The 16,861-nt window shown below is 39.1% G+C and overlaps 1 protein-coding gene across 1 annotated transcript in view; it reads right to left on the bottom strand.

The window, feature by feature from the left end:
- Positions 1-16,861, bottom strand: part of DISC1 (DISC1 scaffold protein) — a 207,874-nt gene that overhangs the window by 128,454 nt on the left and 62,559 nt on the right. Inside the window, exons 5-6 of the mRNA XM_048935728.1 lie at positions 6,326-6,473; positions 2,323-2,452 (exon numbers count right to left, since the gene is read on the bottom strand). Of these exons, the coding sequence (XP_048791685.1) occupies positions 2,323-2,452; positions 6,326-6,473 (278 nt within the window). The remainder of the gene's footprint in view (positions 1-2,322; positions 2,453-6,325; positions 6,474-16,861) is intronic.

The raw sequence follows: 16,861 nt of genomic DNA, 5'->3' as shown, positions 1-16,861 counted from the left end.
TTTTCAGTGTATTTTAAGGGAAGTTCAGTTCACTAATATTCACTTTATAAACAAATGTATTCAGGTTTGTTGCTCTAGCAAGCTCTCTGACACCATGAGTATTACTTAAAACAAGAAGAAATAGACGCTTGCACATTAAAAGACTGAACTGGCTCAAAGAATTCTACTTATATTAATGCTCTGCACTACATTTACCAATTGTTTTCTTCCTTTTTATTCTTTTAGATTTAGCTACAAGAAAACAGAGTGGCCCGTATTTCAACCCACAGGCATTTGTCAAGAACAAAAAGGTCAGCAGGCCAAAAGCATCAGTTTTGTTTCTCTGAGTCTCAAATCAGGCTTTTAGTGTGCACAAAGGACAATTCTGTCTCTGTATTACTGGATTGGGAATACTGCCAAAATCTTAATAGCTCTACTTAATACAAAGACCTTCATATTCTTTGAAAATGTAGTAATTGCAATCGCTGCAATATGCGGCCTAAAGGGGAACAGAACAGGAGATGAACAGAATTTGGTTTTAAAAATACACTTTTAATACTGAAACATTTTTACAACTCAGATACCAGAATCAGCATTCACAAAGAAAAAACTATTCTGCTCAGGAACAGTATACATTTATTCTTGGGAGAATGGAAATTTTAGCCTGCAAGCTGGAATTTTCTCTCTTTCTTTTCCAGAAATGTCAAGGAGCCTTTAATGTGCTCTGGGGCAGCCTCCAGGGATGGATAAAAAGGACTTAAAGTCTCAGCATGGAGCAACAGATGATATTTAGCTCACTAAACATAACCCAGAGGTTTACTTTTTGGATTTGAGTTTAAACTGAGATATCTAACATGACAGCTAATCACTACTGATTGTGAGGCTCCTGATTTCATGTACAAGCTCATGTTGTCCACAAAGTATAGGTCATGGTAGAAATATTACAATGTAAAATTTAGATACTGTCATATGCACTTTAGAAGCCCAGAAGGTGTATGCAGAAATGGAAGAGACAGCAAAAGGAAAGGGAAAGTAGGGTGGAGGAAAATTAATAAATAGATCAGATTACGTGTGATTTTAGGCTAGATCAATTTTTAAGAAATGCCAGGAGTCACCAGCCATTACTGGTCAGATTTCTTCAGCACTCAGAATTCATGATCATTTTGACAAGCCCTCACAGCATGCCTGTAAAGGGCATGCTAATTTGTCCTCATAGCATCATTATATAGAAATACACCCAAAACAACCACAGAAACATTACCTGGCATCAAGTCTTAAGGACATCATTTTTCAGTTTATTATGTTGACATGGCTAGATGGATAATGAGGATTACAAAAACTAGTTTTCTGGACACCGCTAAATCTAAACTAAACCCACTCTTGATGATTGAGGAAATAAATCTAAACAATGATAACTTGATCAAAAGAGTTTGCAATGGTCATCTAAGATGTTTTTCCATTTCTTCTTTATATGTATACACATGTACAGATATATGCATACGTACATGTACATGTAAACATGTACACATATATGCGTACTCACGCATTCATGTGTATACACAGTTCATTGTGCTATTGGATTCAAAAAGGAGGAAAACAAAATTAATGAGATTTCAGGGAAAGAAAGAGCATAGAAATAAAGCTAAGATGTCCAACTGCTGAGTGTGATCAATGAAGTTTAAAAGGAGATGGAGCAAAGACTTGTAATAGATAGTAAACAGATTTTTGAAGGACAGAGAAAAAAAAAACTGAAATATACATAAAAGCTTGTAGATTTACAATTGGACAGAACCTGCCTTAAAACATTCAACCAATTACCAACCATTACCACAACACTGACATCATGTGACAGTGTAAAGCTATCACTGGCAAATGACAAGTGCTCCATATAGACTGCTGCATTGTACTGAAACATTTTGATCACCTTTCAGGATCAAAAGCTGGCAAATCACATATTGATAATCAAATCTAACCAGAAATTGGTCACAGATTGCTTCCTCCAAAATTCTTCCCATCTTCAAATAAAAACTTCTGAAGATTAGTGAAATTTAAAAATGGCAAATTAGAACATAAGGAGCACACTTAGAAGGCTAACAGGAAAAATTAAAGCATGCACACAAACCACTGAGCCTTCCAGCTCTGCTTTTCTTTAATGAGATTAACACAACTCCTATGGCTGCCATCTCCAATCATCACTTAGATTATCAAATGGACTACAGCCAAGGCTTTAATTGCTGCACTGAACAAAATACTACAATAAGTTCATTTAATTCTATGTGGCAGCTTACAAGCTTTTCCCCCACACAGCACTGGTTATTATAGATAACTTGGCAGTCCTTTTACCTGTAAACATTTCTTTTCTTGCAAAAGGTCATTTCGTTTCATGGCCAAAACCTGTATCCTCTCCTGGTAAGTGGATCTCAACAGTTTATGTCTGTTTTCGTGCCAAAGTTGGGTTTCTTCAATTCTGTGCCTTTTCAGAGAGGAAAGACAAAAGCTAAAAGTCAGTTTTCTCACTGGGTATTGACTTCACAAAGATTAAAGAGACAAGAATACTACATGTTACCTTCAGAGCTGTAACACTCCATCACCAGAACGATTACATCTTAAACATCTACACAGTTAGAGAACAAGACATTCTCCTTGGCATATCTTCCTTATTATATCAAACATTTACAGTGTTTTTACAACACGCTGAAGAAAGTAAAAGGAAAACTTATGTAGCTCGAGGCTTCCCCCAGCTACTTCACTTTTCAGAAATTTATCCTTCACCGCCTTCAAAGAGACAAAACTAAGGCATGTAATTTCTATCAATACAGAGAGAAATCTCTTTTAAACAGAAGTTTAGAAACTTGCCAAAGCCATTTTTGCAGCTTCTGTCAGCTTTTGGAACCCACACTAGAGATCATCTGGAGCGTTTGCTCCACAATGCCAGATTTTATTTTTCCTCTTGCACAGCGAGTTCTTTCAAAATCGCAGTCAGTGGGATTCCTCACAGTGGTTGGTACAACCCTCAGCTGTAAATCTTTGCATGATTGGACCCCAATGTAATCAGTATGTTACATTAAGTGTCAAGTTTATAATAATCCTCTCAAAATGCACCTGCAAACAAGGCAAACCTATTCTGTCACACGTTTCTGCATAAAGGCATGCACACTTGTAAGACCAATTGCATGTCCATGTCCATCCCTAGAGACAAGCATAGGCATTTCCACATAAAAGATAATGATACATTTCAACATCTTGTTTAAAAATTAAAAAAAAACAAAAAAAACAAAAAACCTGTCTCATCTCAGATGGACGGTTTTAAAGCATGATTTCACACTGTTATCTTGCAAAAGATACATTCGTGCCACACACAAAACATGCATCAGAAGTGGTGCAAGCAGGACTAATCACACAACTATGATCTCCATGCACAGTTGTTTAACAATATGGAGCAAAAGCAATTCGTGTCTCTCCTGCAGGATCATTAGAACACACACGTGCTTTACACCCTTCCCTACGGAAGCAAAAGGAGGTGTTCTAGTGTAAATGACATTAATACTTAAAATTGACATAAGGATTGTGTACCTGCATTTCTACAATGACAAAGTAAATCAAACACTTGTGTGTGAGGTTCTAGGCCATCTCTGCATATATGCGCCTAGCATTACAGATCATTGTGGTTTTGAACAACAACACTTCTCAGCAACTCTGAAGAGTATTAAAAAAAGAAAGAAAAAAAGAAAGAAAGAAAAATCTGTATCTTTCTGAAAACTGAATGCAATAGAAATTCTGAGCAGCTGATCAAAATTTAGAAAATATTCCACAATCAACAAACGTTATTCTTGGAATCCCTGGGAAATTGCCTGTACTTCTGTCTGTTTGATTTTAAGGAAACAGAAACAAGATCTCCCTGATCTCACTGAGCCTATGTGATCAAATGAACACGGCACTGCTCCTGTCCAAACTTGACTCCTACCATGCACCCACAATATCCCAGTGTCAGACACTGAACATATTTACCAAAAATTGTTCTTGTAACTTAATCACATAAAACAAATCCAAGGCATGAATATCAGTCTCATATATTAAACTTGCCATATAAACTTCAAATTTATAAGGTTCTTCATTTGCAAAAAGATGAGATTGGCTTGGTTACTGTAAAACTATAATGTTCTGGTCTTCCGGGGCTAGTCTGTCTAATTTGCTTCATTTTCCAGATGAAAAAAGAAACCTTGGAGATCGCGGCTTTGTTCTGATTCAAAACAAAAAACAGAGAATGAAGCCAACAAATTTTCCCTGAGGAAGCGATAGTGTTTTCCAGCTGTATTTTATAAAAAAAAAAAAAAACTGTTGGAACGTTAAAACTTTAATCCATTCTTCACCCCTGGTGAAGACAAAGTTCTGCTTGCTCTATCAACAAAGAAGCCAGACTGCAGACAAAGTGGTGTGAAAGGCTACGAATCAAGCAAGAAAGATAAAAGGTGCACAACAACAGTCAAACTCAAGCTCAAAGAAAGGAGAGTGTTCAAGACATAAAAGTGAGGAGTAAGAGGATATTCATCTGACCCTCAAGAATGGCAATGCTCTCACACCTCTGCAAAGAGAAGAGTTACAGATAAAGCCATCAGAAAGAGAACAGAAAAACTTCCATAACTGTATACATAATATATAATGCACATAGGGTGCTCCAAAAGTAATGCCTCCTACTTATTTCTGACACAAAGAGCATAATAACACTACTTGATAGAACAAATTCTCAGCCACAAAATACTATTTTTCAACACAGTCATCTTCATTAGCTATACCCTTTTGCCAACAACAAACAAAAGCCTGTATGCCACACTCAAATATGTGCATGGGAGTCCAGAACATGGCAGAGATGACTACTGTCACCATCACTGAAACACACCACCCACCACCTGACTGTGCACACATCCACTGTTTGGTCTCCATACACTCAGCAAACATCAATCAAGGTGTCAGTGGGTGCAACTTTTTCCACATGGAGGAATTCCATGCCACGCTTTTGCTTCCCATGCACTCCCATGTCAGACATTACTTTGCCAGACTGCCCTGCCCCTCTGCTGCCATCTGTCACGCAGCAACAACATGTAACAGAATATTGGCAGGAAGGTTCAGCCCCTACTATCGTATCACCTCTATCTGTTTCTGACGCCATGAGTCAACAAAATAAATTTGAAGGCATTACTTTTGGAGCAGATATATGTACTCACATATTTAGAATTTTTTTTTTTTTTTTAATAAAAATTAGCAGGCCACACTTCAGGGATGCTATACTGAATCAATTCACATGACATAGAAAACAACCCCACCTCTAAAGTAAGAAGCATTGTTATAAATTAATGCATACAGGGAAAATATTTTAATGACAAAATGCTTTAAAGTAATCTTTAAGTAATAGTAAAACATCTTGTTAAGGGCACAGTAGGCAGAAGAAAATAGAGAGTGGAGTTAAACAGTTCTCATTACTAAATTCTACACACATTGGCTAAAAAGACCTTTAAAATTCAATAGATAATAGGATTTACTGAGAAATAATCTGTAGAGATTTTAACTAATTTCAGATATATTAAAAATTTATATATACCAAAATTTACTAACCAGCAAACATTGCAGCCTTTATATGTACAAGCTACCAAAATATCAAAGGCTTTTCTTCTTTTATTTATGCTATTTGATAATAGCTTCCAAAACCTGGAAACGAATAATCCTCCTACTTTTAACAACAGTAACCAGTAGCACAGCTGAAGAAAGATCTAGGAATAAAGACAACCTTTTCTTTCTAAGCTAACTACCTCCCTTGGGTCATGCAAGGCATTTCACATTCCCCCTGACTTTGAAGCTGTTCTTGCTTCAAGAGAAGGCTGAGAAGTTATTTTTGTGACTTTGTACAGTGCAGAGTGCATTACTGCCACCTAACAAGCGATGCATAAAAGGAAGCTCCCAAAGATCTACACATCTCAGAGAATAACCTGTTTTCACTTGATATTTGAATGCTCTTTCATTGCTTGAAAAAGGAGCATCAGAATTAACTCCATAAGGAGCCATTATTCAAACCACCTTACACTGTTGCTGGGTCAGGATTCAATCCCATTCTCACTCAACATCATTGAGAAAAGTTCAGTTTGATTCACCAGTTTACAATAATCAGCCTTTTTAAAAGCAATTCTAAATGAAACATAGGAAAAAAAGAGGAGACAGCAACTTTTCATAAATGTGCTTCATATTTCTATGCCAGAAGGTCCTTACAAATTTGCATTAAAATTCATCACAAACTGTGTTCCATACTTCACGAAAAGCAGAAGTGTCATTTTATATAAGGAGTCAATGAACTTACCCATCGGCAGCCCAGCACAATACTGCTTGAATTTGGGTGACAAACCTATCCAAAAAACTGCTAATTGAAGGATGTCTAGAAGGAAGTTGAAATTTTAAAGAATGTTTTTCTTTCTCCAGTTCTTCCAATTTCCGTCTATATTTCTCAGCTAGAGAAGAAATTTAAAAAAAAAAAAAGTGAGAAAAGATGGTTTTACTTGAAGAAGAAAGATTGATCAAGTAGTAAAATCTGTATCACAAACAGTTCTTCTCTTTTGATAAAATATTTCAGTCTCTTTTCCTTCAGAATGAAGTATTAAGAGTACAGCAGACAATATCAGATAATCAGGATGCTAAATGACTTTCTTCTATGACAAGGACAAAATTGCAGGATTCTCAGCAATTTTATTGAGTTTTAATTTGGTAAAGCTCTAAGTTATCATCCACACTCTTTTCCTAAGATAACTCTGAAACTAAATTATATGAAAACTCATTCTTCACTGATCTATTTTAAAACAATCTCAGATGGCAATTACACATCTGAAGTCTGAATTTTGAAAAACAGCATTGTTACTAGATCAAGAACTGCAGAACTGCCCGAATCCCAAGATTACATTTCAGCAGAAAATGCACATGCAGTTACAGAAATCTTAACAATTCTCTCTAGGCTCTCCTGAATTACATCTAGCTTATCAAACACAAATGGCAGTGCTTTGGCTCTACTGTATCTTTATTGACCTAGAGTCACTTCTTATATAAGTTAGTCTTTACTTTGTCTCCTTTCTCTGTGTAGAAAAGAAAGGAAAATGGTTCCAAACACAGATAGTTATTTCTGGTACATTTATCCTCTATTTATATGGTGCAAGTATACTAGGAAAAAAAAAACAAACAAACAAAAAAAAAAAACCCACAGCCGAGGAGTCTCACTGATACAAGATGAAATACCTTTGATGATACATTAATCAAATCAGAGAGTTTTGAGTTGGTCCACAAATGGAAAATCTTTACAGCTCAGTACTTTCCTTGTGACATTACTGTCCACAATTTTTGTGTGATAAGCATTCCTTTCCCTCTAACATTTTCAATACATGTTACTACCAGAATAATTCCCATTTGTGAATGCTTTTTACTGCTCATTTTCTTCTTTATTCTCAAAGAGGTTTTTAGAAGAGGGGTTGTTTACATTAGCTACTTCAGTTCAATGATCCATTTTCACAATAATCCATCATTACTTTTGATATCCCTTCTGCTATGGTGGTGATGGGAAAAATTAAGACATACAACATGCTAACAAGACTAGATTTTCTCCCTAGGCCAGTAGATTGTTCAAAATAGCTTAACGCATGCTATTATTATTATTAAGGTGCAAAATGCTTTCAGAATGCTCTAGCCAAGATTGTCATCTCCCAGGTTACTGCAGATTCCAGGCATTGCTTGAACATGGCCTAAAGGACTGCAAGGAGCAATGAGTTCTGACATAGCTCCTCATGCACTACCTAAACCAGATTATTCAAATCAGAAAGTAGGACAGCTAATTGTGGAACAAGCCCTGAGCCTTGTGGAAATGCCTTGAGTTAGCTTTCTTTCCCTGAGACTCTGTCACAGCAGATGAGGCAACCAAGCAACTGATTGCAGACAACAGTAGACAACGGTTTCGACAAGGATATATTAGTAGCTTCTTACAGGTAGGAAGAAAAAAAAAAAGAGTAATAAGCAAACATCCAAGTTAATGCCAATCCAAAGCAGGATGTCTGTTGCAGAGCATCATACAGATTTACTGTCTTAAGATCAGAAACAACCTCTAGAAGCACTCAGTGTGTAGCATATAATCATCTAGCAGTCAGATTTTAAAAGAAATGCCAGCTGATCTTGGATGTCAAAGTAGGTAAGATTGTTCCATTCTGGCACATGTCCAAAACTCTCCTTTATCAGCAACTCCACAGGACATCTACAAATGACATCAAGCTGAATGGTGCAGTTTACATGCTTGACATGCAGAATCAAACTCTGTAACCCAAGTAAGATTACAAAGCAGGTATGGTTTATTCAGTGACGCGTGTATGCTGGATGCAAGGGTGATAGATCTACCTAACTTGCACACCGTCTGGAAAAATTGTGCTACAGATATAAGCCAAACTAATACGTAATCAATAGTTTTTCCGGAATTTAGATACACATTCATTACAGCCCCAAGAGTTCATTAGCATGCAGACCCTCCCCTCTTGTGGGTCATGGGATGAAGACTTGTTGTTTTCCTCGCGAAGGCTTCTGACCCTTCTCACTGTAAACTTCTGACCTGTTGGGGGGGCATCCCCCAAACTGGTTTCTTCTAGCCCTGTGGACATTTAATCACCTCCCTGCCAGAGGTCTCTGGGTTATTCTCAAACCTTATTGGCATGGCCTTTTTTCCCCTCACTATCCCAGACCAGTGTCTGCCATCCCTTATTTTTCTAACAATCTCTACATTCTTACTTCTATAAACTATCTCTAACTATTCCCCTTCACCTCCCTCATTCTCAGTCACTATGAAGCCTTCTTGCCTTTTCACTTTCACTTATGGGTCCCTTCTCACCTTTCATGTTAGAAGGAAGAGATGCTATCCAGAGAGATCTGGACAGGCTTGAGACGTGAAGGAAGAAATTGTTTACTGTGAAGGTGGTGAGACAGGTTGCCCAGAGAGGTTGTGGTTGCCCCCTCCCTGGAAGCATTCAAGGCCAGGCTGGATGGGGCTTTGAGCAACGTGGTCCAGTGGGAGGTATTCCTGCCTATAGCAGGGGAGATGGAACCAGATGATCTTGAAGGTCTCTTCCTACCTAAGCCATTCTATGATACAAGAACTTAGGTGAGATTCCTAAGTCCACAAAAACAGACCAGATTTTGACCAGAAGAATATTCCACATCTCATATAGAACTTCAAACACTGGTATCAAAAATATCACTATTATAATCAGAAAAGTAAGGACTAAATGGTGGCCAACATCTATTGACCATCAAAACAAGCAGAACTACCTCCTTTTACTTAGATCATTCAATGCTGGACTTCCTGCATTACCTGAATGGGAGTTGTGGAAGTCCTCTTTAATAGTTTGAACACGTGCAAAGACATGCTTTCCTCTTCCCATAGAGCACGGTAGCAGCATTTACTATTGCGAAGCCTCCCAAGTGTTCATCCACAACAGATCACAGTAAAATAGCAGACTTCACAGAAGATATAAAGACTCAAGTCCAGATGCAAGTCACAAAAGACAGCCCAGGGAGAACAACAACAACAAAAAAAAGCTAGCTCATGTTTGGACTGGCATCTTTACAAGGCAGGAGAACACAGAATCATTCTAAGAGATCCATGTGACAGTATTCAAATGTACTACTGTAATTGAGAGATGGGCAGTTAATAACACAGGTTTATATTCAGAGTATAGAACTCCGTAGCTGGAGGAGGCAGCAGGCTGGTGTTCTCTGTACCCAGGGTGAGTAGTTGGAAAACTTGCACCAAAGAACTACATGAGACAAAACTCATTCCATGATACTTTAACTTGTTTTTTGACATAATTATGTTAACGCTATGTTTATGCATCCATTGATTCATCCTTCCTAGTCCTTGAAATTGGCTATTCTGGGAATGAAAACAGCTGAAGGAATCCATATGCCACTTCATTATCTCTGTCATTAATTCTTGGCTGCATCCTGCTCTGTATATTCCAGGTTACACAGAACTCGATTAGTTCCTACTAACAGGCGTTTCTAAATAATTTGTTCCACTGGTATTTTATAAGTATTATTGCTGGTCATATCTGCTTGTCATCTTTCGGAACTAAATGACTGTTTATCCTTTCAGCACTATCATTAGAGGTTACGTCCAAAGAAACCCCACCACCTTCTATCTGAATAGTGCAGTACTTCTGCTTTTGGGCTCCTCTCCTTGAGGTTTCATCTGGCTGATGTTTTTGGTGCATGGAGACATTAGGCATCTCAGTCCCAATTGCTGAAAAGGGAACCAAGCTAATAAAGTTCACCTCAGCTAGCTTTCAGTGCTGCAGATCACGAAAGACCTAGATCAAGCAGAAGTTACAGAAATAATCAGTTGTTTAACAAACATGATACGTGAAAGAGTTCAAAAACCCTTTATCTAGTGAAGATAAAGACTGAGGGGAAAAACTTTCAGTCCTATTCCATACCAGATAGATGCAAAGAAAGAGTTAATAAAATGCATTTACTCAGAACTTTGGTCCTAAGTAACAAATCTCTATTGCAACAATGGGCATCAGGAAAAATAGAGGCAGTAAAGCACTAAAACTGGCTGCTTGGGGCAACCAGGAAATTCCCATCAGCTTTTGTTTCCAGATCAAGCATCTCAGGGGTAGATTTGGCACAGTTGTTAAGGTTTTGACCATTGAGCAACATAATTTTGCTGGCCAGCAAAATTGAATATATTCTCCTGAGATCTCTTTCCACCATACTTTCCAGGACCTTCTAGCCAAAAATCAGACAAAAAAAATCTTTGCTACTCATGAGCTATCAGGCTCAAAAACACCACTTTTCTTTACCTTCATTTTAGAATCATAGTATAGTTTGGGTTACAAGGGACTTTTAAGAGACATTCTAGTTCAAACCTCATTCTACAGGCAGAGATAATTCCCTCTAGACCAGGTTGCTCAAAGCCCCATCCAGCCTGGCCTTGAATGCCTCCAGGAAAGAGAAGCATTAGTTTAAGCACACAGAAAAGATCTCCACAGAATTCCAAAGCTCACTGATGAACTGAAGCACAGAACGAAACCATGCCCTCAAATATATACATCACATAGAAAAAGTTTAATGTTGATGTCTTTTTTTGATGTCTTCTAGCCCATGCTTACCACAAAATAAGTTATTTAACACCAGTTTATGTGTAAAAAGCAATTCTTCTATTAGAAGTCATAGCGTATTTGTAGATATTTGTTGTAAAATGAAGGAACTTAAGTACATGCTGACAAGTACTTGGAATAAAGCATAATTTTCTCTTATTTCATCACATTACTAGCTACTGACTTAATGCAGCCCTAGAGATACAGGTTTCTACTCTGTGCAGAAGTCAATCTTTAAGTTACCCTCCTTCCTACTGGTTATTCCTTGACGTGCATCAAACATCCCATTCCACTTAAAGCCACCTCAGGCCTGGAAGACATTGACTAACTGCTGTTTTCAGTCAAACCGAGAGCAGTCCAAGAAATGCATTGCCTCCAAGGATCATGCTTTGTTACAGCTTCAAGGCAAATGAAGCAATTTGCTTAATTCTTAATTGTCCACATAAGAACATCTGGCTACCATTTTAATTCTTACATATTTTAATGCATTTTCTTTATTCCTATGAAGAGGAGTAGCTTCATTTTATCAAAACTATCTATCATCATGTAATAAATGTTTAAGATTTCCATCACAGTCTGAAGATCCTAAAACAGGATTAGCGCAGAACCTACACATGGAAATCACACCTTACAGTTCTAAAGCTGCCTTCTTATCTGCTAGATGCTTCCAGAGCCAGATAACCTTCCCAGTACTCACTTTCATAAAACATAGAGCTTCCAAGATAACCAGAAGGTTTTTGCAAAATCAGCAACAAAAATATTTTGATACCTGCTTTGTAAGAACTACAGAACTCTGAAAATTCACCTATTCTTCTTTCTTCAATCCTGACTCTCATCCTTCTCCTGTACACAGGAGCAGGTCTTAGGAAAGCACACTAAGAAGCAAAGCACAAAGTGTCCCCTTTACCTCAATGCTGCTTCCTGAACCTACGATGATTATCAGGAAAAAGATTTCCTGAACAAGACACTACTTTTAGACCAGTACCTTGAGAGAGTAGGGAAAAATCATGAGTGGATGAACATCTATCCACTAGAAAATTCCCTTTTTTGAAGCTATCTATGCTTTTGGTCTTCAAAATATCCTATGACAGACAATTTCAAAATAGAATTAGGAATGCTATAAATACATACCACATCGATTTTTTTTTAATATTTTTTTATTTTTTTTTTACTACTATGAATGCAAGATAACATCCTCTTCACTTTCCTACACATTAATAATTTAGACACTTTTATATTCACATTGCACATCTCATTTTTCTGGACAGCGACTTTACATTAGCTGAAGAAATGCTACAAAGGCTACAAAGTAAGGAGTAATTGGGAGCCTGAATACGTGGCTGAGGTGAAGCTGGATGACAGCTTAGTAAGCAAGAGGTCTATAGCCCAATTACTAACATTAGTCTCCTGCAAAATCACTTGTGGGAGAACATACATACCAATTGGTATTCAAATATGATATGCAAAGACCTGCACTGTGATCAGAAACAAAGGCATTACAAGCAATTTGTAATTTCTTCAATTTTTTATCATAAAATGATTAAAGAAAATTAAGAAATGAACTATTTAACAGCTGTGAGCAGATGCATAATAGAAAATATTCAATTTCTTACAAATCCTAGCTCATCACATATGCATGAAAGGGAGATTTACATTACATATGGACAGCTTCCCTCACCACGAATTTTCTGGTCACTGCTAGTGAACACTTTCCACCTTCCATTCAGACTTGCACAAGGAAACCAGCAAACTTAAGAGAGTGAAACTGCTAAGGTAGGCAGACTCCGAGAAGGCACAGATCTGGGGACAGCCAGTAGAAGATCCAACCAGAGCAACAGGAGCAGCAGCTGCACTCCAGAGTTCTGCCTACTCTATTGACCTTGCAGACTAACAGCACAACAAAACAATTCAGTTCTGAGAACTTAATATTCACAGCTCAAAGGGTCTTCACACATACTATGCTTAGCACAGTCCCGTGCACTTAAGGCCAGTTAGTCCCTAGAGCACATTTCTTCCTTGTTTCACCTGAAAGAAAAACAGTTCAAGCATTCTTGACTGCTCTACAGTACGAAACAAAGCACAGTAGATGAGACAACTGGGAAATCCCCTTCAAAGGTTCATACACCTAATCCAAACTGAAATACTGTTGAGTCAGTGTCTTCGGAATACTTCTAATAGCCAGTGAAAAAGTAGCTGCTGGAACTAACAGTGAATAGAGGATAAAGTGTTCCAGACAAGGCTATAACCCCTTACATCCTCTTTCATGTTCATAAACGTCTAGAGCACAATGGCTGCTAGAGAGTAATGCAGGTGTAAATACCCTGTTTTCCCACTGCTTAATTTTTCCATTTCAACCATGAAGGTTCCTGAACTATTAAAATGACCTTAGGAATAGTTGAGCAAACTGAACTCCTAGGTGCTGAACATCCTTTGAAGTCTGAAGCAAATACCGCAGAATTCACCTAAAAATCTGTTGGCAATGCTACATTCCACAACTCTTTGTTTTACACGTATTTCTCAGATACTTGGCACTCTTAAGATATGTGACAAATCCTTCTAATTCCTGCTTTACCCTGTTGAGACACTAGATGGATGTTTGCCTCTGACTCTAGTGCTATTTAGAGTTGGAAGCTCGGTAATGTAGAAAGCAGAAGAGAGTCAGACTCCCGAATTCCCTGCCAGACATGGGCACTGAAATAGCCAAAAAGCACAGCAATGACACAATGACACATTCAACTCCTAGGTTCCCCTGCTGCATGCAACCTTACCTGCCCACAGTTTCTGCTCTGTATTGCTGTAACACGATGGAAAACACAGCAGTGATAGCAGATGTACAGGAACTGCTGAATCACGGCCTGAACCTCTGGTTGACCACCTGAGGCAAGCAATGAGTCAGCCGCAGGAGCACAGGTGAATTGCCTTCACCTGTGCTACCAGAAGGAATGGAGCCTGGCTCCACTTCTCCTAGATCTGTGCTGACTGCTGCTGAGGAAGGATCTCTTTCTGGAGATCACTCCTCATGGTGTTTATTGCAAGCCTACAACACCAGTGAGCACTTTTCATTTATTATCTTTCCACCATGATAATCCTACTTAGCCTAACCTCTGCACATCTATTAATTGTACAGCAGAGTAGCAAAGTCCTAGGATACAAGAGAGGACATGCTCTAGTGCAGCAGCCATAGACACAGAAACTAAGAATATGCTCACCCTTAGAAGGCCTCAGGTACACAGGACAATGCTTTAAGTAAAACTTTTTAAACTGAAATAAATACATGTAACAGTTTTTGAAAAAGGTTTACTCATTTTTAAGCCACAACATGATGGTTCAAGGCTTCATCTAAAAGATGCAGAGTCTCATTTCAGGTCCAAAACCTCATTTTTAGGGTAACTGATAATTCCTTAGTTTTAGTAATAACTTTCTTGGTTGCCATTTGTTTCAATTTCTGTTTTCACCACAGTGCTTGAGCCTTTCATTTGCATCCTGTGACAGCAGCGAGGAGAGCTGTGCGAGGTGCAAGCAGGCAGATAATCTGCTCGGTCTGCTTGCAAGGTTGCATGATGAAATAAATGGGTTCAAAAGTGTCAAAAGTGGCTAAAAAGAGAGGAGCAGAGGAACCACAACCTGCCCTCATACAGACAGGCTTTGCCACAGGAGAAAACACAAGATCCAAGGCAGCCTATATCCTCTCACTCCCAAGCTGAAAGCAAGAAGGAAAGGAGTGAATGGAGGCACATCCACATGCAGATCTGCCTGTGCTGTAGTGACCATGCAATAGTGCTGTTTCAAACCTGAGGGAGGTGGAACAAAGAGTAAAACCAGGGTGCTAAATTTTAAGAAAGCCAACTTCCAGCTCTTCAGGGTGACAATCAACAAAACCCTCTGAGAATCTGTTCTTAAGGACAAGGGAGCACAGCAGAGCTGGCAGATGTTTAAGGAAGCTGTCCTTAACAAATAACCGATGACAAATTACATTAGAGGTCAAGAGCAATGTTGTAATAATTCTAACTTTGATTATATGTTAATCACTTTACGGCAGTCAGTGAAATCCTAATTTGAGCCCTCACTGCTGAAGCATCAGGCTGCACGACAGTGATTTCACTTTAGGAAGGGCTGCCTCTCAAGTACATTCTTTTAGGTCAAGAATATTTACTGACTACTTGTCAGTGAGTTGAACTTTAAATGTATCTAATTTGATTCTTCTTTCTCCTCTTTTCAACACTGATATTACAAGTCCCTGTTCCTCCGTTGTGGGAAAGGCATGACACTGCCTCTGCCTTTCCCTCTCCTGAGAATGGCTCTTCATTCTTTTCTGCAGGGACATTTCCCTTCCCTGTTTCTACCAGCTCCCTGATGTGTACTGCTGCCCCTAAAGTGAAGAGAAGAAAAATTGTGCTTCTCTGCATTGTATTTAAAAAATTTTACTCTTGGTTTATTCCTTCTTAAAAGGGAAACAATATGTTACAAAAAATATAGATGTTTTCAGGGTGTAAGGGGGAAACGCCATAAACTGCATCTATGCTCATAATGTGAGGAAGTTCTTCCAGATCCAGACAGCCAGGAGCCCAAAGCTTCATTGCATGCTGCAAAGTCTCCTTTTTCATTCCAGATCCCTATCCATTTTCAGAGGTTACAGCCTCATTCCATGGCCCACCGCCTCATTTTTAAGCCACAGCCCTCCATGCTGAGGATTCAAAGCTTCATTTGAAAAATTCTGAGTCTCACTTCAGGGTCCAAAACCTTAGTCTTAAAACCCAGAGAGTCATTTCAGGATTCAAAGTGTTCTCTTTCAGTCCAAATCCCCATTTGGAGGATAAGCACTGAAGGGCACTTAGCTTAGCCAATGGGAAAAGTGGAGGCTCAGTGCATGTCCAGAGGGGACCAGAGGATCCACAAGAGCAGCTGGAAGGCAATAGAGGAGTGGTAAGCACTGGGCTGTAGAAGCGCAAAGGGGAGAGCGTGCAATGAGGAGAGAGATGAGCTTGGCCATGGGAAGTGGAAGGCATGCGAGCATATTGGGAGGGAGCAGAGGCTATGCCAGCAGCTTTGGGAGGAAGCAGAAAGGATGTAAGCATGTCTGGAAGGGATGCTTAAGGGACTCCAGCAATCCCTAAAGGGAAAAGGGAGGATGCTGGAATGCTGTGGAAAGGACTGAAGGGGATGTGCCTGTGAACTAAGGGGATAAGGGCAACTCAGTACTTGCAGCCAGAGTAGGCATGAAGACACACCACAGAGAATGGAGGGGCTCTCTATGACAGCAATAGAAGAGATTTGGAGCAACAAACTTGAGCATCATGTACTCCTGCAGGTATGCAAGGTTGCTTCCTTCAGCCACATTGCCCCAGTAAATGCATAATTCTATGAACACATGTGCCCTTCCCCCTACCCCAAGGGCCTTACAAAGGGAACACTGGTACTGGTAGCCCTGGCAACTGGCACCACATGTCACTTCACATCACCAAGAGCCACTAAACCCTTTGTGAAGTCACAAAGCGCTCAGCAGAACTGGGGCCCCACAACAGACACAAGCACAGTGTCTGCAGGTGCAGGTGCTAGCGCTGGTATTGGTACTGGTATTGGTACTGGTATTGGTACTGGCAGTGTTGGTGGTGGCGCTGGTGGTAGTGCCCAGTCCCAACGGATCATGGAGAAGATCCAGAAGTTTTTCTGGAGATTGAGAATGACACGGAGAAGGTCTGTGCCTCCTAGTTTTGGTT

Source organism: Lagopus muta, chromosome 2 (assembly GCF_023343835.1).
Source record: "Lagopus muta isolate bLagMut1 chromosome 2, bLagMut1 primary, whole genome shotgun sequence".
Taxonomy (NCBI): domain Eukaryota; kingdom Metazoa; phylum Chordata; class Aves; order Galliformes; family Phasianidae; genus Lagopus; species Lagopus muta.
The sequence above is the reverse complement of the archived record's forward strand: the minus strand, read 5'-3'. Positions and strand labels throughout refer to the sequence as shown.